General features: G+C 55.6%; 3 protein-coding genes and 1 long non-coding RNA gene across 7 annotated transcripts; 3 read left to right on the top strand and 1 right to left on the bottom strand.

Annotated features, from left to right (window-relative positions):
* Positions 1-21: 21 nt before the first annotated feature.
* On the top strand, positions 22-4,254 carry LOC116970483 (formin-like protein 5). The gene is made up of 2 exons (XM_033017130.1): positions 22-797; positions 4,134-4,254. Exons 1-2 carry the CDS (start codon positions 22-24, stop codon positions 4,252-4,254), a joined length of 897 nt encoding a protein of 298 aa, XP_032873021.1.
* On the bottom strand, positions 4,111-14,950 carry naa10 (N-alpha-acetyltransferase 10, NatA catalytic subunit). Of its 4 annotated transcripts, XR_004411155.1 has the most exons (10): positions 14,830-14,950; positions 11,618-11,716; positions 10,612-10,670; positions 10,281-10,326; positions 9,543-9,658; positions 8,870-8,914; positions 7,589-7,673; positions 5,174-5,509; positions 4,789-4,874; positions 4,111-4,147 (listed from the first exon to the last, which is right to left on the bottom strand). XR_004411155.1 is itself a non-coding variant. In XM_033017127.1 (9 exons), the coding sequence occupies exons 1-8, from the start codon at positions 14,848-14,850 to the stop codon at positions 5,177-5,179; spliced, it is 804 nt and encodes a 267-aa protein (XP_032873018.1). In that variant the 5' UTR covers positions 14,851-14,950; the 3' UTR covers positions 4,111-4,659. The 4 variants fall into 4 exon arrangements, 3 of the variants coding, with proteins under 3 accessions (XP_032873018.1, XP_032873016.1, XP_032873017.1); XM_033017127.1 differs by lacking the exon at positions 4,789-4,874 and having other exon boundaries at positions 4,111-4,659; positions 5,177-5,509; XM_033017125.1 differs by lacking the exons at positions 4,111-4,147; positions 4,789-4,874 and adding an exon at positions 4,688-4,717 and having other exon boundaries at positions 5,170-5,509.
* Positions 4,698-5,138, top strand: LOC116970482. Its single transcript, XR_004411156.1, has 4 exons — positions 4,698-4,715; positions 4,893-4,932; positions 4,988-5,006; positions 5,105-5,138. It is a non-coding gene; the product is annotated as an uncharacterized LOC116970482 (long non-coding RNA).
* A 1,015-nt stretch (positions 14,951-15,965) lies between the features above and the next one.
* LOC116970481 (ubiquitin-like protein 4A) lies at positions 15,966-18,260 on the top strand. Its single transcript, XM_033017129.1, has 2 exons — positions 15,966-16,074; positions 18,051-18,260. The coding sequence occupies exons 1-2, from the start codon at positions 16,027-16,029 to the stop codon at positions 18,243-18,245; spliced, it is 243 nt and encodes an 80-aa protein (XP_032873020.1). The 5' UTR covers positions 15,966-16,026; the 3' UTR covers positions 18,246-18,260.
* The last annotated feature ends 1,545 nt before the right edge of the window (positions 18,261-19,805 follow it).

Here is a 19,805-nt window from a genome sequence, read left to right as displayed (position 1 = left end):
TCAGCGGGCCGCATCCAGCCCATGGCAACCGCCCGGCAACGGCGAGGCCAATCAGCGGGCCGCATCCCGCCCCCGGCAACCGCCCGGCAACGGCGAGGCCAATCAGCGGCCCGGCATCCCGCCCCCGGCAACCGCCCGGCAACGGCGAGGCCAATCAGCGGGCCGGCATCCCGCCCCCGGCAACCGCCCGGCAACGGCGAGGCCAATCAGCGGCCGCTTTCCCTCCCACGGCAACCGCCCGGCAACGGCGAGGCCAATCAGCCGCCCCGGCATCCCGCCCATGGCAACCGCACGGCAACGGCGCCGCCAATCAGCGGCCCGGCATCCCGCCCATGGCAACCGCACGGCAACGGCGAGGCCAATCAGCCGCCCCGGCATCCCGCCCCCGGCAACCGCCCGGCAACGGCGAGGCCAATCAGCGGCCACTCTCTCTCCCATGGCAACGGCGAGGCCAATCAGCGGCCCGGCATCCCGCCCCCGGCAACCGCCCGGCAACGGCGCCGCCAATCAGCCGCCCCGGCATCCCGCCCCCGGCAACCGCGCGGCCAATCAGCGACTACCTGTCAGACCCACGTAGCCAGTCAGCGTGCGGCCTGGCAAACGCACGGCCAATCAGCGGCCGCTCTCCCGCCCCCGGCAACCGCACGGCGACGGGGCCGCCAATCAGCAGCTGCCTGCCAGACCCACGTGGTTAGCCCGCGTGCGCTTGGCAACGGCGCGGCCGGCTCTCCCCCCCTCGGCAACCACCCAGCAACGGCGCGGCCAATCAGCAGCTACCCGCCAGACCCACGTGGCCAGTCAGTAGCTGCCTGGCAACCGCACGGCCAATCAGCGGCCGCCCCCTCTCGGCCTCAGCAACGGCGCGGCCAATCAGCGGCCGCCCTTTTGGCTTCGGCGACGGCCAATCAGCGGCCGCTCTCCCGCCCTCGGCGGCCACCCGCCCAATCAGCGACTACCTGTCAGACACACGTGGCCAGTCGGCAACTGCCTGGCAACCGTACGGCCAATCAGCGGACGCCCTCTCGGCCACAGCAACCACAGGCCCTTCAGCCCAACTTACCAATGCCAACCATGCTGCCCCATCTACACTCTGTGAAACATCACCTATCCATGTTCTCCACAGATGCTGCCTGACCCGCTGAGTTACTCCAGCTTCTTGTGTCCATCACCACCAATCCAAATGTCTTTTATCGAGGATTTTCATCAAGTGCAGTTTATATTTGATTCTCAAGAAACCAAACGTTAGGGCCAATGAAGTTCTGATCCTCAATATCGCTCTGCAATAATCAGCAAGCTTGCAGCGGGCTTGGGACTGAGAAAGCTCTGAATCAGCAATACATCGCCTTCCCAATGTGTCTGGAGAGCTGGCAGCTGAAGCCTGGTTGTACAGCCGTCTTATTTTGGAAGAAGGAAGTAGAACCAGACTGCCGGCATCAGCAGACACGCCACCCGTTGTCAGGGCCAATGTCTCTTTGTGAAGGCAAAGGTTGCCAATACGTGGGTGAATCAAGTCTTTTACCCAGCGTAGGGCAATCGATAACCAGAGGGCAGAGCTTTAAGGTGAGGGGGGGGGGGGTCGGGGAAATCAATATAATATGAACTTGAGGGGCAATTTTGCCACACAGAGGGCGGTGGGTCTATGTCATGAGCTGCCAGACGAGGTGGATGGACTATCTCAACGTTTAAGGAGAGCCGGCCGCTGATTGGCCGCGCCGTTGCCAGAAAAAGCAGCCTACCGGAGGACTGGAAGAAATTCAGAGACCAGCAGAGGAGGACAAAGGGCTTAATTAGGAAAGGAAAAATAGATTATGAAAGAAAACTGGCAGGGAACATAAAAACTGACTGCAAAAGTTTTTATAGATATGTGAAAAGAAAGAGATTAGTTAAAACAAATGTAGGTCCCTTGCAGTCAGAAACAGGTGAGTTGATCATGGGGAACAAGGATATGGCGGACCAATTGAATAACTACTTTGGTTCCGTCTTCACTAAGGAAGACATAAATAATCTGCCGGAAATAGCAGGGGACCGCGGGTCAAAGGAGTTGGAGGAATTGAGTGAAATCCAGGTTAGCCGGGAAGTGGTGTTGGGTAAATTAAATGGATTAAAGGCCGATAAATCCCCAGGGCCAGATAGGCTGCATCCCAGAGTACTTAAGGAAGTAGCTCCAGAAATAGTGGATGCATTAGTAATAATCTTTCAAAACTCTTTAGATTCTGGAGTAGTTCCTGAGGATTGGCGGGTAGCAAACGTAACCCCACTTTTTAAGAAGGGAGGGAGAGAGAAAACGGGGAATTACAGACCAGTTAGTCTAACGTCGGTAGTGGGGAAACTGCTAGAGTCAGTTATTAAAGATGGGATAGCAGCACATTTGGAAAGTGGTGAAATCATTGGACAAAGTCAGCATGGATTTACAAAAGGTAAATCATGTCTGACGAATCTTATAGAATTTTTCGAGGATGTAACTAGTAGTGTGGATAGGGGAGAACCAGTGGATGTGGTGTATCTGGACTTCCAGAAGGCTTTCGACAAGGTCCCACATAAGAGATTAGTTTACAAACTTAAAGCACACGGCATTGGGGGTTCAGTATTGATGTGGATAGAGAACTGGCTGGCAAACAGGAAGCAAAGAGTAGGAGTAAACGGGAACTTTTCACAATGGCAGGCAGTGACTAGTGGGGTACCGCAAGGCTCAGTGCTGGGACCCCAGCTATTTACAATATATATTAATGATCTGGATGAGGGAATTGAAGGTAATATCTCCAAGTTTGCGGATGACACTAAGCTGGGGGGCAGTGTTAGCTGTGAGGAGGATGCTAGGAGACGGCAAGGTGACTTGGATAGGCTGGGTGAGTGGGCAAATGTTTGGCAGATGCAGTATAATGTGGATAAATGTGAGGTTATCCATTTTGGTGGCAAAAACAGGAAAGCAGACTATTATCTAAATGGTGGCCGACTAGGAAAAGGGGAGATGCAGCAAGACCTGGGTGTCATGGTACACCAGTCATTGAAAGTAGGCATGCAGGTGCAGCAGGCAGTGAAGAAAGCGAATGGTATGTTAGCTTTCATAGCAAAAGGATTTGAGTATAGGAGCAGGGAGGTTCTACTGCAGTTGTACAGGGTCTTGGTGAGACCACACCTGGAGTATTGCGTACAGTTTTGGTCTCCAAATCTGAGGAAGGACATTATTGCCATAGAGGGAGTGCAGAGAAGGTTCACCAGACTGATTCCTGGGATGTCAGGACTGTCTTATGAAGAAAGACTGGATAGACTTGGTTTATACTCTCTAGAATTTAGGAGATTGAGAGGGGATCTTATAGAAACTTACAAAATTCTTAAGGGGTTGGACAGGCTAGATGCAGGAAGATTGCTCCCGATGTTGGGGAAGTCCAGGACAAGGGGTCACAGCTTAAGGATAAGGGGGAAATCCTTTAAAACCGAGATGAGAAGAACTTTTTTCACACAGAGAGTGGTGAATCTCTGGAACTCTCTGCCACAGAGGGTAGTCGAGGCCAGTTCATTGGCTATATTTAAGAGGGAGTTAGATGTGGCCCTTGTGGCTAAGGGGATCAGAGGGTATGGAGAGAAGGCAGGTACGGGATACTGAGTTGGATGATCAGCCATGATCATATTGAATGGCGGTGCAGGCTCGAAGGGCCGAATGGCCTACTCCTGCACCTAATTTCTATGTTTCTATGGACAGGCTAGATGCAGGAAGATTGTTCCCGATGTTGGGGAAGCCCAGAACAAGGGGTCACAGTTTGAGGATAAGGGGGAAGTCTTTTAGGACCGAGATGAGAGAAAATAATTTCACACAGAGAGTGGTGAATCTGTGGAATTCTCTGCCACAGAAGGTAGTTGAGGCCACAGTGCATTGGCTATATTTAAGAGGGAGTTAGATGTGGCCCTTGTGGCTAAAGGGATCAGGGGGTATGGAGAGAAGGCAGGTACAGGATACTGAGTTGGATGATCAGCCATGATCATATTGAATGGCGGTGCAGGCTTGAAGGGCCGAATGGCCTCTACTCCTGCACCTATTGTTTATGTTTCTATGTCTCTGCCACCAGCGCCACTCGGGGAATGTGGAAGTCGAGATGTACACGGCAACACAAGCTCTTTCAATATTGTTTATTCAGCATCCACTCTGTCCCTGCCCGGGGGCAACGGGAGGCCAAGATCGACAGCCACCAGGGTGATAATTCCCTGCCACCACCGCTCTGCCCGATGGGGTGGTGTGTGGGCAAAGGCCCCGCATAATGCTCGCAGATGGAGGGCCCACAAACCCACGCTGACTGGGACGGCACGGGCATAGGAAGGGGCTGCCTCAACATGGAATGGGGAGGGGGAGGGAAATAGAGAGCAGAGGGGATGGGAGCGGAGATGAGGGCAGGGAGGGCTGTGACAGGGTTCTCCCCTCCTGCGTTAAGTTCCAATGGGGGGGGGGGGGGATGGGAGGGGAGGGAGATTTATGAGAGGGCTCCCCCCCCCCCCCCGCGTTACGGGGAGAAGTCTGAGATCTCTCGCAGATGGAGGGGGTAGAGGGAAGGGGATGAGGTGGAGAGAAGTGAGGGCTCTTCCCCCTGGCGTTACGAGGCGGAGGTCTCCCTTCTCTCGATGCAGGGGAGAGGTGCAGGGGCAGTACGAGGGCTCTCCCCGCCCGCGGCCCGCGTTACCAGGTCTCTCTGGGGGTGGAGGTTGGTGGGGGGGGGCTGTACGAGGTCTCTCTGGGGCTGGAAGGTGGTGTGGGGGGGGGCTGTATGTCTCTCTGGGGTGGAGGGAGGTGGGCTTTACGAGGTCTCTCTGGGGTGGGGGCTGTACGAGGTCTCTCTGGGGAGGGTGGAGGGTGGTGAGGGGCAGTAGGAGGGCTCTCCTCGCCCACGTGCCCGCGTTACCAGGTCTCTCTGTGGGGTGGAAGTTGGTGGGGGGCTGTACGAGGTCTCTCTGGGGAGGGTGGAGGGGGGTGTCCCCGCCCGCGTGCCCGCATTACCAGGTCTCTCTGTGGGGTGGAAGTTGTTGGGTGGGGGGGGGGGGGGTGGGGGGGCAGTACAAGGGCTCTCTGGGGAGGGTGGAGGGTGGTGGGGGGTCTGTACGAGGTCTCTCTGGGGAGGGTGGTGGGGGGGGTCTGTACGAGGTCTCTCTGGGGATGGTGGAGGGGGGTGTCCCCGCCCGCGTGCCCGCGTTACGAGGCAGAATCCGACGTTTCCGAGCTGTCCTTCACATCTGTGCTCTCCGTGGCCTCACTGACCTCGCTCACGTCCTTGCTGTCTCCGCTGTCCTCCGCTCCGTCCCGGCCTCTCCCCCCGGTCACCGTGGGCACGACCGTCACCGCGCTCCCCCCCCCGCCGCCCGTGCCGCCGCCGTCACCGACACCGCCGCCCCCCCCGCCCCCACCCCCGCCCGGGCACTTGTCGTCACGGCAACAGTCGGAGAAGTGGTTGGATCGGTGGTGGGGCCGGTGGTCCAGTGACCCCGGGGGCCGGAGACGGTCACGGACATCCGCTTGCTTCCGGAACTGGAGGGAGGGAGGGAGGGAGAGGGGTCAGATGTTAGATACAGCGTGGACACAGGGCCCTCCCCACCGAGTCCATGCCGACCAGCGATCGCCCCTTGCACTAGTTTAGTTTAGACATACAGCGTGGACACAGGCCCTTCCCCACCGACCAGCGATCGCCCCTTGCACTAGTTTAGTTTAGACATACAGCGTGGACACAGGCACCTCCCCACCGAGTCCACGCCGACCAGCGATCGCCCCTTGCACTAGTTTAGTTTAGACATACAGCGTGGACACAGGCACCTCCCCACCGACCAGCGATCGCCCCTTGCACTAGTTTAGTTTAGACATACAGCGTGGAAACAGGCCCTTCCCCACCGACCAGCGATCGCCCCGTACACTAGTTTAGTTTAGACATACAGCGTGGACACAGGGCCCTTCCCCACCGACCAGCGATCGCCCCTTGCACTAGTTTAGTTTAGACATACAGCGTGGAAACAGGCCCTTCCCCACCGACCAGCGATCGCCCCGTACACTAGTTTAGTTTAGACATACAGCGTGGAAACAGGCACCTCCCCACCGACCAGCGATCGCCCACACACTTACACTATCCTACACATACTAGGGACAATTTACAATTTATACCAAAGCCAATTAACGTAGAAACCTGTACGTCTTTGGAGTGCGGGAGGAAACCGGAGTGGCCGTCTGTTTGTACCTGTGTCTCCGTGAAAAGTGTGTCTCCATGTGTGCGTGTGTGGGTCTGTGACTCCGTGTGTGTGTCTGTCTGTGCCAGTGTCTCTGTGTGAGTTTTAGTTTGATTTACTGTTTAGGGTGTACTAAGGGACAGTGAAAAGCGTGTCTCCGTGTGTGAGTGTGTGTGCGCGCGTGTGTGGCTGTGTGTGTGGACTGTGTGCGCGTGTGTGGCTGTGTGTGTGGACTGTGTGTGTGTGTGTGTGTGTGTGTGTGTTGTGTGGTGTGTGTGTGTGTGTGTGTGTGCGTGTGTGTGTGTGTGTTGGCGGCGTGACTCACCCGTTGCAGCAGCCCCTACAGCCTGTCTGTCTTTTTTTAATTTTTTGTCTAGTTAAATGTAGTGTTTGGTGTTTTTTAACACTGGTTTTAAATGTGTATATGTGGGGGGCGGGGGAAACCGTTTAAAATCTCTTCCCTGTCCGGGAGACCCGACCTTTTCCCTGTCGGGTCTCCGTTGTCGTTGGGGCCTAGCACCGTGGAGCGGCCTCCAACCTGAACGACCCGGGGGCTCGGGAGACTGCGGAGCTGCGGAGCACTCACCATCGTGGGGCTGGCCGGCCTCGGAGCGTGGGGAGCGGTGGTGACTCGCTGCTGCGACTCGACTCCTGGGGCTCGGAGGCTCCAGCAACGCAGCCGCAGGTCCGGTGGACTGGGACATCGGGAGCTCACGGGTCCGGGGGGGAGAGAGAGAGAGAGACCACTTCCCGGAGCTCCCGCAACGCGACTTCTCCAGCCCGTGTCGCGGGGTTGGAACGACCCGGAGCGGGGACGTACATCGCCCGGCGCGGCTTCATGGCCGTGGGACATTCCAGCGCCCGCCGGGGGCTCCAACTTCGAGACTTCTAGACCGGGAGCGGGGCCGTAAATCGCCCGGCACGGCCTAAAATGGCCGTGGGACTTATCATCGCCCGCCTGGGGCTTGGACATCGGGAGAGACATGGAGAACAGGGGAGAGAAAAGACTTTGCCTTCCATCACAGTGGGTCCACTGTGATGGATGTTTGTGTGAACTAAATTGTGTGTATGTCTAGGAATTGTCTTTGTTTGTATGGCTGTGGAAACAGAATTTTGTTTGAGCCTCACTGAGGCTCAAATGACAATAAATTTGTATTGTATTGTATTGTGTGTGTGTGTGGTGTGTGTGTGTGTGTGTGTGTGTGTGTGCGTGTGTTGTGTGTGCGTGTGTGTGTCCCACCCAGGTGCCAGTGATGTGTGGGGTCAGGGGATTACTCGCTGTGATGAGCCCCTGGTGCTTAGTTGGGGGGGGGCGAGGGGGAGTGATGGGAGAGACACCATGCCCAGCGCAGGCGGGCACTGTGGGTCAGAGGGTCAGGCACTGGGGACAAACCTCGTCGGCCATCAGCGTCAGGTCCCTCTTCATGGCGTAGGCATCCTCCCCGTCTGCGTAGTACTTGGGCTCCACCTCACTGATTCTGCGGAGGGAGAGTGAGGGGGGTTAGGGCGCACTCCTGCCTGGGGTAGAACCACTGATGCTTGGCCAACGAGCAATGGCCCCGGCGGACCGTGGCCTGCAGGGGGAGCTGGCGAGCGGAAAATCGAAGGTAGACAAGTGCTGGAGAAACTCAGCGGGTGCAGCAGCATCTATGGAGCGAAGGAGTTGGCAACGTTTCGGGCCGAAACCCTTCTTCAGACTGATGTAGGGTGGGGAGAAGAAAGGAAAAAGGAGAAAGGAAGAGGAGGAGCCAGAGGGCTGAGGGAGAGCTGAGAAGGGGAGGAGACAGCAAGGGGCTACCGGAAATTGGAGAATTCAATGTTTATGCCACTAGGGTGCAAACTGCCCAAGCGGAATATGAGGTGCTGCTCCTCCAATTTGCGGTGAGCTCACTCTGGCCATGGAGGAGGCCCAGGACAGAGAAGTCGGATTGGGAATGGGAGGGGGAGTTGAAGTGCTGAGCCACCGGGAGATCGGAGAGGAGAGGGACGTGGGTTCACAGGTGGACGACGTCTGGAGGCTCTCCTGGATCGGGCACCAGCTTGCAGGCTCAGCAGACTATTTCTGTACAGTTTGCTAATCGGGGACGTGCTTTGGTAAGGCAGTAGGATTGGATGAAAACGTGGACAGCTATGTAACAGACTTAAAAATACTTGCTAGTAGTTGCAATTTTGGGGACATTAGAGATTCATTGATTAGAGATCGACTTGTGTGTGGTACAAATAGCTCAGCACTGAGGGAGAGATTACTCAGGGAAGAGAAGCTGACTCTTGAGACATGCCTGCACATTTGTAGAGCTACAGAGCTGTCAAGGGAGAATAGCAGAACACTGCAAGGACAGACAGTGGAGGAGGTACATGCACTGAAACAGGCAGAAGAGAGACAAAAAGACAATGAGATACTGTGCAAGTTTTGTGGTAGAACACACGAGAGGAATAAGAAAAAATGCCCAGCTTTTGGAAAAAAGTGTAAGAAGTGTGGAAAGGAAAATCATTTTGCAGCTCAGTCCAGATAGAGACAGAACATAATGAAACACGGGACTGTTTGTAAGTTTGGAATTCCACCGTGCGCTTGCACTTGGCACGTGTGATAATAAAGCAGTGACGACGGTGGACAGGGAAAGATGGCGGAGGCTGGAGGCAGGGAGGAGCGAGGGTGCAGTCAGACGACACTTACTGGAAATTCAGCGTGTTGGAGTAGAGATGAAGAGCGGCTCGATTGCTGCAAAGAAGGAGAGAGAGACGCGGTTAATGTCCCATCGCCGTGTATTAGACGTAACAGAAACCAACCCACCGAGTCTGTGCCCACCAGCGATCACCCCCTACACTAGCCCACACACTCACCAGGGACAACTTGTATTTTACAATTTACCGAAGCCAATTAACCTGCAAACCTGTACGTTTTTGGAGTGTGGGAGGAAGATTGTTAAAGGTTTGGACACGCTAGAGGCAGGAAACATGTTCCCGATGTTGGGGGAGTCCAGAACCAGGGGCCACACACACACACACAGTTTAAGAATAAGGGGTCGGCCATTTAGAACAGAGACGAGGAAACACTTTTTCTCACAGAGAGTGGTGAGTCTGTGGAATTCTCTGCCTCAGAGGGCGGTGGAGGCCGGTTCTCTGGATGCTTTCAAGAGAGAGCTAGATAGGGCTCTTAAAAATAGCGGAGTCAGGGGATATGGGGAGAAGGCAGAAACGGGGTAGTGATTGGGGATGATCAGCCACGATCACATTGAATGGCGGTGCTGGCTGGAAGGGCCGAATGGCCTACTCCTGCACCTATCGTCTATAAACAGTAAAGTTTTTTGCTGTCGGGCCTGGCGTTGGGAGGTGAGAGACGGCGGTACCTCTTCCTGACGTGCAGGGACACATATCGGGCGTTGAAGTTCTCGATCATGGCTCGGGACGCCTGGTCCATCAGCTTCTGGGCCAGACCCAGACGCCGGTGGGACCTCTTCACCGCCTGCAGAGGGAGGGAGGGAGGGAGGGAGAGGGAGAGGGAGAGGGAGGAGCGAGAGCGGTAGAGAGGGAGGGAGAGCACATCAGCATCAGAGTGGAGAACAGCCTTCGTGAGGCTGTGTGTAGAATAACCACACACCTCCTCACCCCTGAGAGTTACATTTCAGCTTATTGTCCCGTGTACCGAGGTACAGTGAAAAGCTTTTTCTGTGGCAATGCAGTCAGCAGAAAGACTGTACATGATTACAATCGAGCCGTCCACAGTGTACAAATACATGATAAGGGAATAACGTTTAGTGCAAGGTAAAGCCCGATCAAGGATAGTCCGAAGGTCTTCAATGAGGTCAGGACCGCTCTCTAGTTGGTGAGAGGACGGTTCAGTTGCCTGATAACAGCCGGGAAGAAACTGCCCCTGAATGTGGAGGTGTGTGCGTTCGTTTTCACACTTCTGTACCTCCAGCATTTAGTGTCTGTGAACGGGTGACAACGGTCGGTGCGGGCTCGGTGGGCGAGGGGGCCGTTTCCACGCTATATCTCTTGAAAGCTTGCTACGGGCCAGGCCACCCCTCCCCCCCCCCTCCCCGGACATCGGGGACCCACCCTCGACCCCTGCCCCGGCCTCGTACCAGAGAAGTGATGTGTCCATGAGGGACGTCGTCTGGGTCTTCCTCCCTGGAAGGGAAGAAAACAAAGAGAAAAGAGGTTAAAATCACCGCCATCAGTACAAGGCCCGCCCGCGGTCACTGAGGTCAGAGCCCCGTCTATGGGACCCCCCCCCCCCTTCACTCCCACACCGAGGCAACAAGCAGTCAAAGTGTGGACACAAGGGCCTGCAGATGCCCAATACTTTATCAGAACCTTCACTGCACACAAGTCGAATCCCACTGTGTGGATCCAAGGGGCAAGGGCAGGAGGGAAGGACCCTGGGCAGGGAGGGGGTTGGCTCCACTCACTCACATTTTTGCCAGAACGTAACCCACGATCTTCCCGTTCTCGTCCTCAGCGATGTACGAGAGCTGGAGAGAGACAAGAGAGACTGATTAGCGATGCGGCGTGCTTGCCGTTCGATGTTCCGTCACCCTCTCCATGTGTACGCCTCCCACAAGCTGGAAGTTACACGGATGAGGAGGGAATCTCATCGAAACCCACCGAATAACAAAAGGCCTGGATGGAGCGAGCCTCCAAATAGGCTCATAACTGTATCACTGGGAACTATATACCTGCACTCCTAGATCCCACAGCTCTACAACGCTCCATGTCTACTCCGGGATGGCAGGTCTGTCATATGTTGAAAGAATGGAGCGACTGGGCTTGTATACACTAGAATTTAGAAGGATGAGAGGGGATCTTATAGAGACATATACAATTCTTAAAGGATTGGACACGCTAGAGGCAGGAAACATGTTCCCCATGTTGGGGGAGTCCAGAACCAGGGGTCACACACAATTTAAGAATAAGGGGTCGGCCATTTAGGACGGAGATGAGAAAAAACCTTTTTCACCCAGAGTTGTGAATCTGTGGAATTGATTCACAATTCTGGCAGTGGAGGCCGATTCACTGGATGTTTTCAAGAGAGTTAGATTTAGCTCTTGGGGCTAATGGAATCAAGGGATATGGGTAAAAGGCAGGAACGGGGTACTGATTATGGATGATCATATTGAATGGCAGTGCTGGCTCGAGGGGCCGAATGGCCCACTCCTGCACCTATTTTCTATGTTTCTATATAGATTTGGGGACATTATTTTTGACTGCACTGTTATTTTCTATTTATTTGCTTGCTTGTTCATTGTTTCATATAGTTTTTATATATATTTCACTTTAATGATGGATTATTTTACCCTGGTCTGCACCCTGTCCAGAGCCTCCACACCCTTCCTGTAATGGGGCGACCAGAACCCCAGGCAATGCCCCATATGAAGCCTGCCCCCTCTTGTTCCCCGCCCTGGGCCGGCTGAACCATTACCTGTGGCCAGGACAGGCCGTGGTAGAAGTAATACTTCATCTGGTAGTTTTCGGGCAAACACAGCAGGTTGCAGTGCTGCATGTTCATCAGGTCCTCCGGCTGCAGACAGAGAGAGAGCATGGAATACAGGACAGTCAGTACAGGATCACAACTCCAGTCCACCTCCTCCAGCCTCAAGAGTCAAGAGAGAGTTTTATTGTCATGTGTCCCAGATTCTTCTGCAGTTGTACAGGGCTCTGGTGAGACCACATCTGGAGTATTGCGTACAGTTTTGGTCTCCTAATTTGAGGCAGGACATCCTTGTGATCGAGGCAGTGCAGCGTAGGTTCACGAGATTGATCCCTGGGATGGTGAGACTATCATATGAGGAAAGATTGAAAAGACTAGGCTTGTATTCACTGGAGTTAGGAGGATGAGGGGAGGGGGGATCTTATAGAAACATATAAAATTATAAAAGGACTGGGCAGGCTAGATGCAGGAAAAATGCTCCCAATGTTGGGCGAGTCCAGAACCAGGGGCCATAGTCTTAGAATAAAGGGGAGGCCATTTAAGACTGAGGTGAGCAAAACCTTTTTCACCCAGAGAGTTGTGAATTTGTGGAATTCCCTGCCACAGAGGGCAGTGGAGGCCAAGTCACTGGATGGATTTAAGACAGAGTTAGATAGAGCTCTAAGGGCTAGTGGAGTCAAGGGATATGGGGAGAAGGCAGGCACGGGTTATTGATTGGGGACAATCAGCCATGACCACAATGAATGGCGGTGCTGACTCGAAGGGCCGAATGGCCTCCCTCTGCACCTATTGTCTATTGAGAGTGTTTAGTGGTGGGGAACAGTTTCTTGAATTTAAACACAGCTTCTACGCTGGGAGATGTGAAGGGAACGCAGCTCTGTCAGGAGTCAGGGGTTAAATCTCCAATTGCATTGTGTGTGAGGCTCTTTGCCAGCTCCGGGAGACAGGGATGCAAAGATCAGCACCGGGTGCGGACAACATCTCCCTAATCTGTCGGCTGTCCGCTCTCAGCCATGATCATATTGAATGGCGAATGGTGCAGGCTCGAAGGGCCGAATGGCCTACTCCTGCACCTATTTTCTATGTTTCTATCACACGGCCCTGCCATGACTGGCTATGGAATAGCCAAAGCTCCTCCCGGCACCGCACTCATCACCGCTTCACTCAGCTTTCACTACCCTCACCCCCAACATTCCACGGTAGAGTTGCTGCCTCACAGTGCCAGAGACCCAGGTCCCATCCTAACTACGGGCGCTGCCTGTGCAGGGTTTATACGTGCTCCCTGTGACCACGTGGGCTTTCTCCGGGTGTTCCGGTTTCCTCCAAGACCCAAAGATGTGCATGTTTGTAGGTTAACTGGCCATTTGTAAATTGCCCTAGGTGTGTAGGACGCGAAAGTGGGATACCATGGAACTAGTGTCCTCAGTCTGGAGAAGGGTTCCGACCTGAATCGTCACCTGTCCATGTTCTCCAGCGATGCTACCTATAGATGGAATGAGTTGGCCAGCAGCAGGCAGGATGGGCTGAAGGGCCTGTTTCCTCGCTGTGTGACTTGTAGATGGGCTGAAGGGCCTTTGTCCAAACTGTGTGACTGGTGTAGATGGGGCTAACAGAGGGCGGGATGGGCTGAAGGGCCAGTTTCCTTGCTGTGCGACCGGCGTAAGTAGGTGCACATGAACTAGCAGTGGGCAGGATGGGCTGAAGGGACTTTCTCCAAGCTGTGTGACTGGTGTAGGTGGTGCGAGTTGGCTAGCAGCGGGCAGGATGGGCTGAAGGGCCAGTTTCCTTGCGGCGTGACCAGTGTAAATAGATACATGTGAGCTAGCAGCGGGTGGTATGGGCTGAAGGGCCACTTTCTCCCCTGTGTGGCCGGTGTAGATGGGGCTAACAGGGGGGTGGGATGGGCTGAAGGCCAGTTTCCACTGCTGTATAATAATAATAATGGATGGGATTTATATAGCGCCTTTCTAATACTCAAGGCGCTTTACATCGCATTATTCATTCACTCCTCAGTCACACTCGGTGGTGGTAAGCTACTTCTGTAGCCACAGCTGCCCTGGGGCAGACTGACGGAAGCGTGGCTGCCAATCTGCGCCTACGGCCCCTCCGACCACCACCAATCACTCACACACATTCACACACAGGCAAAGGTGGGTGAAGTGTCTTGCCCAAGGACACAACGACAGTATGCACTCCAAGCGGGATTCGAACCGGCTACCTTCCGGTTGCCAGCCGAACACTTAGCCCATTGTGCCATCTGTCGTCCCATATGACTGTTGTAGATGGAGCTGGTGGGCTAGCAGCAGGCGGGACGGGCTGAAGGGCCATTCTCCAAGCTGTGTGACTGTTGTAGATGGAGCTAGTGGGCTAGCAGCAGGCGGGACGGGCTGAAGGGCCATTCTCCAAGCTGTGCGACTGGTGTAGTTGGAACTAGTGGTCTAGCAGCAGGCGGGACGGGCTGAAGGGCCATTCTCCAAGCTGTGTGACTGGTGTAGACGGAGCTGGTGGGCTAGCAGCGGGGGGGGACGGGCTGAAGGGCCATTCTCCAAGCTGTGTGACTGGTGTAGATGGAGCTAGCAGCGGGGGGACAGGCTGAAAGGCCATTCTCCAAGCTGTGTGACTGGTGTAGACGGAGCTGGTGGGCTAGCAGCAGGCGGGGACGGGCTGAAGGGCCATTCTCCAAGCTGTGCGACTGGTGTAGACGGAGCTAGTGGGCTAGTAGCGGGCGGGGCGGGCTGAAAGGCCATTCTCCAAGCTGTGTGACTGGTGTAGACGGAGCTGGTGGGCTAGCAGCAGGCGGGGATGCGGGCTGAAAGGCCATTCTCCAAGCTGTGTGACTGTTGTAGATGGAGCTGGTGGGCTAGCAGCAGGCGGGTCGGGCTGAAGGGCCATTCTACAAGCTGTGTGGCTGTTGTAGTTGGAGCTAGTGGGCTAGCAGCAGGCGGGACGGGCTGAAGGGCCATTCTCCAAGCTGTGTGACTGGTGTAGATGGAGCTAGCAGCGGGGGGACGGGCTGAAGGGCCTCCAGGACTGTGGGCGGGGCTTGGCCTCCACACGCGGCCGCCCGGCACCTTCTCCCCTCCCCCTTCTCCTCTCCCTCCGCGGGGCAGCGGGGCAGCGGGGCAGCGGGGCAGCGGGAGCCGCCTCCCTCCCTCCCTCCCTCACCCTCCCTCCCTCACCCTCGCCGTCGCCATCGCTCTCACCCGGGCGTTGCGGATATTCATGGCGGCCGCTCGCTCTCTCTCTCCCTCCCGCTCCTCCAACCGTCTCCCCGGCACCACGTGACCCCCGTCAGAGCCCGCCCCCGGCCCCCGAGTGACGGGCGACTCCACCTATCACATGGCGGGTCCCTTCATCCCGCCCCCTCTCCCGGCTCCCATTGGCTCCCCGCCGTCATTGACAGGCGACTGGACCCTATCACGACGGCGGACGATGGACCAGCCCCTTCGACCGGCGCCCATTGGCTCCCCGCTGAGACCAGCGACCGCCCCCCCCTCCACCGAGTGACAGGCGACTCCACCTATCACATGGCGGGTCCCTTCATCCCGCCCCCTCTCCCAGCTCCCATTGGCTCCCCGCTGACGACTGTACCCGCCCCCCCAGGGCTTAGTGACAGGCGGCCCCACCTATCACATCGCAGGTATCATGATCCCGCCCCCTCTCCCGGTGCCCATTGGTTCCCGCTGTAATTGACAGGCGACTGGACCCTATCACAACGCCGGACGATGGACCCGCCCCTCCGACCGGCGCCCATTGGCTCCCCGCTGACCACTGAACCCGCCCCCCCCCAGGGCTTAGTGACAGGCGATCCCACCTATCACATGGCGGGTATCATGATCCCGCCCCTCGCCCGGCGCCCATTGGTTCCCGCTGTAATTGACAGGCGACTGGACCCTATCACAACGCCACATAACCGCCCCGCCCCTTTACCCAGCTCCCATTGGTTCCTCACTATCAACGACAGGAGACTCGACCTATCAAGTGGGAGGTGGATGAGCCCGCCCTGTCGTGGCTCTGATTGGCTGTTTACCACCGGGACCCGCCCCTCGTTGCTGCGTGCAGACGCTTGAACCAATCACCAGGTGGTTGCCTTGAACCCGCCCCTTCTCCGTGCTCCCATTGGCTCCGGCGCCCGTCAGCCTGACAGATGCCCGAACCTATCACAACGCAGTGCGATCGCCCCCCCGGCTCCCATTGGTTCCCCGCTGTCATTGACAGGCGAGCGGACCTATCAGGTGGGGGGGGAAGATGAACCCGCCCCCCCCCCCTCACTCTCATTGGCCGCCCGCTGCCTGGACCCGCCCCCTCTAAGAGGCCGTGCGCCTTTAAGGGGCTCACGTTGGCCCTGCGCCTTTAAGAGGCCGGTGTGGGCCGACCCTCCCCTTTAAGCGGCCGCCGCGATGAGGCTGAGCGTCAAGTTGCTGCACGGGACCGAGTGCTGGCTGGAGGTGGGATAGGAGCGGGGGGAAGGGCCGAAGGGAGGGGTGTACAGAGGGGGGTTAGGAGGGGGGGATAGGAGCGAGGGGGAGGGGTACAGGAGGGGGGGTTACAGGAGGGGGGATAGGAGGGAGGGGAAGGGCCGAAGGGAGGGGTGTATAGGGGGGAGGATAGGAGCGGGGGGAAGGGCCGAAGGGAGGGGTGTATAGGTGGGAGGATAGGAGGGAGGGAAGGGCCGAAGGGATGGGGGTACAGGAGGGGGGGTAGGAGGGAAGGAGAAGGGCCGAAGGGGGTGGGGCCACAGGAGGATAGGAGATGGGGGTAGGAGGGAGTGGAAGGGCCGAAGGGATGGGGGTACAGGAGGATAGGAGATGGGGGGTAGGAGGGAGTGGAAGGGCCGAAGGGATGGCGGGTACAGGAGGATAGGAGATGGGGGGTAGGAGGGAGTGGAAGGGCCGAAGGGATGGGGGTACAGGAGGATAGGAGATGGGGGGTAGGAGGGAGTGGAAGGGCCGAAGGGATGGGGGTACAGGAGGATAGGAGTTGGGGGGGGGGGGGGGAAGGAGGGAAGGGACGAAGGGGTGTATAGAAGGGAGGGAGATAAGGGGGGATAGGAAGGAGGGAAAGGGCCGAAGGGTGGTTGTATAGGAGGGAAGGGAGATAAGGGGGATAGGAGGGAGGGGCGAAGGGGTACAGGAGATGGGGGGGGCGGGGGGTAGGAGGAAGGGCCGAAGGGTGGTGTATAGGAGAGGAGGGGGGGATAGGAGGGAGGGGAATGGGGTTACAGGATAGGAGATGGGGGTAGGAGGGGAAGGGCCGAAGGGAGGTTGTATAGGAGGGAAGGGAGATAAGGGGGATTGGAGGGAGGGGTGGAGGGGTACAGGAGATGGGGGGGGGGGGTAGGAGGAAGGGCCGAAGGGTGGTGTATAGGAGGGGAGGGGGGGATAGGAGGGAGGGGAATGGGGTTACAGGATAGGAGATGGGGTAGGAAGGAGGGGAGGGGTGACAGGAGATGAGGGGGGTAGCAAGGAGGGAAAGGGCCGAAGGGAGGTTGTATAGGAGGGAAGGGAGACAAGGGGGATAGGAGTGAGGGCCGAAGGGATGGGGGGGGATAGGAGAATAGTAGATGGGGGGGGGTTGGAGGGTGGAAACGTTTTTACTCACCTCAGTCTTAAATGACCTCCACTTTATTCTAAGACATCCTTGTGATTGAGGCAGTGCAGCGTAGGTTCACTAGATCGATCCCTGGGATGGCGGGACTGTCATATGAGGAAAGATTGAAAAGACTAGGCTTGTATTCACTGGAGTTTAGAAGGATGAGGGGGAATCTTATAGAAACATATAAAATTATAAAAGGACTGGACAAGCTAGATGCAGGAAAAATGTTCCCAATGTTGGGCGAGTCCAGAACCAGGGGCCACACACAGTCTTAGAATAAAGGGGAGGCCATTTAAAACTGAGGTGAGAATAAACCTTTTCGCCCAGAGAGTTGTGAATTTGTGGAATTCCCTGCCACAGAGGGCAGTGGAGGCCAAGTCACTGGATGGATTTAAGAGAGAGTTAGATAGAGCTCTAGGGGCTGGTGGAGTCAAGGGATATGGGGAGAAGGCAGGCACGGGTTATTGATTGGGGACGATCAGCCGTGATCACAATGAATGGCGGTGCGGGCTCGAAGGGCCGAAGGGCCTCCTCCTGCACCTATTGTCTATGTTTCTATGTTAAACTCCAGCGAGTACAGGCCCAGTGCCGTCAAACGCTCATCGTATGTTAGTTAACCAACTCATTCCTGGGATCATTCTGGACTCATCCTTCTAAACTCCAGCGAGTACAGGCCCAGTGCGCAGTGAGTCAGAGGGTTCAATCTCTCCTTGTGTGTGTGTGTGTGGGGTGGGGGGGTTGTGGACTGTGAGGAGAGGGCTGTGGGCACCCCCCCCCCTCCCCCCGTGTGTCAGCGTGGGGCTCTGATCTGCGCTCTGCATCCTTGCAGGTCTCTGAGGATGAGACGGTGTCCAATGTGAAGGTGCTGATTGAACAACAGCTGAAGATCCCACAGGGCCAGCAGCGGCTACTCTACAAGGGGAAGGCCCTCTCTGGTAAGGCCATCACGCCCAGGGCCAACCACCGCCTCACAATCCGGGGACTCGGGTTCAATCCCCACCTCTGTCACTGCCATAAGATCTAAAAATGTTTTTCCCCCTCTCCCTTTTACAAATTGTTTTTATTGAAATGTATCTTTTTTATTAAAGCACGGAGCTAGTATTATTTTTTTTAAGGCTAGGGAAATCTTTAGAGGGTTAGCCCCGCTAGTGTGGCTATCTCTATCTACACTGCTTGTAGGTGTAGTTTTTTTCCTTTCTTTGCACTCTTCTCTCTATCTTTCAAAAAAATCTATTGAAAAAATGAACAGAGGCTGTGTTAATATGTAATTGTGTTTTTGGTTATAGAAACATAGAAATTAGGTGCAGGAGTAGGCCATTCGGCCCTTCGAGCCTGCACCGCCATTCAATATGATCATGGCTGATCATCCAACTCAGTATCCTGTACCTGCCTTCTCTCCATACCCTCTGATCCCCTTAGCCACCAGGGCCACATCTAACTCCCTCCTAAATATAGCCAATGAACTGGCTTCGACTACCCTCTGTGGCAGGGAGTCCCACAGATTCACCACTCTCTGTGTGAAAAAAAGTTCTTCTCATCTCGGTTTTAAAGGATTTCCCCCTTATCCTTAAGCTGTGACCCCTTGTCCTGGACTTCCCCAACATCGGGAGCAATCTTCCTGCATCTAGCCTGTCCAACCCCTTAAGAATTTTGTAAGTTCCTATAAGATCCCCTCTCAATCTCCTAAATTCTAGAGAGTATAAACCAAGTCTATCCAGTCTTTCTTCATAAGACAGTCCTGACATCCCAGGAATCAGTCTGGTGAACCTTCTCTGTACTCCCTCTATGGCAATAATGTCCTTCCTCAGATTTGGAGACCAAAACTGTACGCAATACTCCAGGTGTGGTCTCACCAAGACCCTGTACAAGCATATGCTTCTAATAAAAATATTTAAAAAAAATAATAAGATCAGAAGTGATGGGAGCAGAATTAGGCCATTCGGCCCATCGAGTCTACACCGCCATTCAATCATGGCTGATCTATCTCTCCCTCCTAACCCCATTCTCCAGAAGAAAGGTTTCGGCCCGAAACGTTGCCTATTTCCTTCGCTCCATAGATGCTGCCGCACCCGCTGAGTTTCTCCAGCATTTGTGTCTACAAATTCTCCTGCCTTCTCCCCATAACCCCCGACACCCGCACTAACCCTATCTCTGCCTTAAAAATATCCACTGACTTGTGGCCTCCACCGCCGTCTGTGGCAACGAATCCCACAGATTCACCACCCTCTGGCTTAAGAAATTACTCCTCGTCTCCTTCCTAAAAGAACGCCCTTTAATACTGAGGCTGTGCCCTCTGGTCCTAGACTCTCCCACTAGTGGAAACATCCTCTCCACATCCACTCTATCCGGGCCTTTCACTATTCTGTACCTTTCAATGAGGTCCCCCGTCATTCTTCAAAACTCCAGCGAGTACAGGCCCAGCGCCGACAAACGCTCATCGTACGTTAACCCACTCATTCCTGGGATCGGTCTCACAAACCTCCTCTGGACCCTCTCCAGAGCCAACACATCCTTCCTCAGATACGGGGCCCAAAACTGCTCACAATGCTCCAAATGCGGCCTGACCAGCGCCTTGTAGAGCCTC

Source organism: Amblyraja radiata, unplaced genomic scaffold, assembly GCF_010909765.2.
Source record: "Amblyraja radiata isolate CabotCenter1 unplaced genomic scaffold, sAmbRad1.1.pri scaffold_933_ctg1, whole genome shotgun sequence".
In the NCBI taxonomy this organism is placed as follows: Eukaryota; Metazoa; Chordata; class Chondrichthyes; order Rajiformes; family Rajidae; genus Amblyraja; species Amblyraja radiata.
This window is presented reverse-complemented; position numbering and strand designations above follow the sequence as displayed.

Coding starts and splice junctions, on each gene's coding strand:
- LOC116970483 (XM_033017130.1), top strand. CDS start 22: ATGGCAACCGCCCGGCAACGGCGAGGCCAATCAGCGGGCCGCATCCCG. Junction 798..4,133: donor CCGCCAGACCCACGTGGCCA/GTCAGTAGCTGC, acceptor TTGTTTATTCAG/CATCCACTCTGTCCCTGCCC.
- LOC116970481 (XM_033017129.1), top strand. CDS start 16,027: ATGAGGCTGAGCGTCAAGTTGCTGCACGGGACCGAGTGCTGGCTGGAG. Junction 16,075..18,050: donor GGACCGAGTGCTGGCTGGAG/GTGGGATAGGAG, acceptor GCATCCTTGCAG/GTCTCTGAGGATGAGACGGT.
- naa10 (XM_033017127.1), bottom strand. CDS start 14,850: ATGAATATCCGCAACGCCCGG. Junction 9,659..10,280: donor ATGGACACATCACTTCTCTG/GTACGAGGCCGG, acceptor CTCCCTCTGCAG/GCGGTGAAGAGGTCCCACCG. Junction 7,674..8,869: donor TCCAACACGCTGAATTTCCA/GTAAGTGTCGTC, acceptor CTCCCTCCGCAG/AATCAGTGAGGTGGAGCCCA.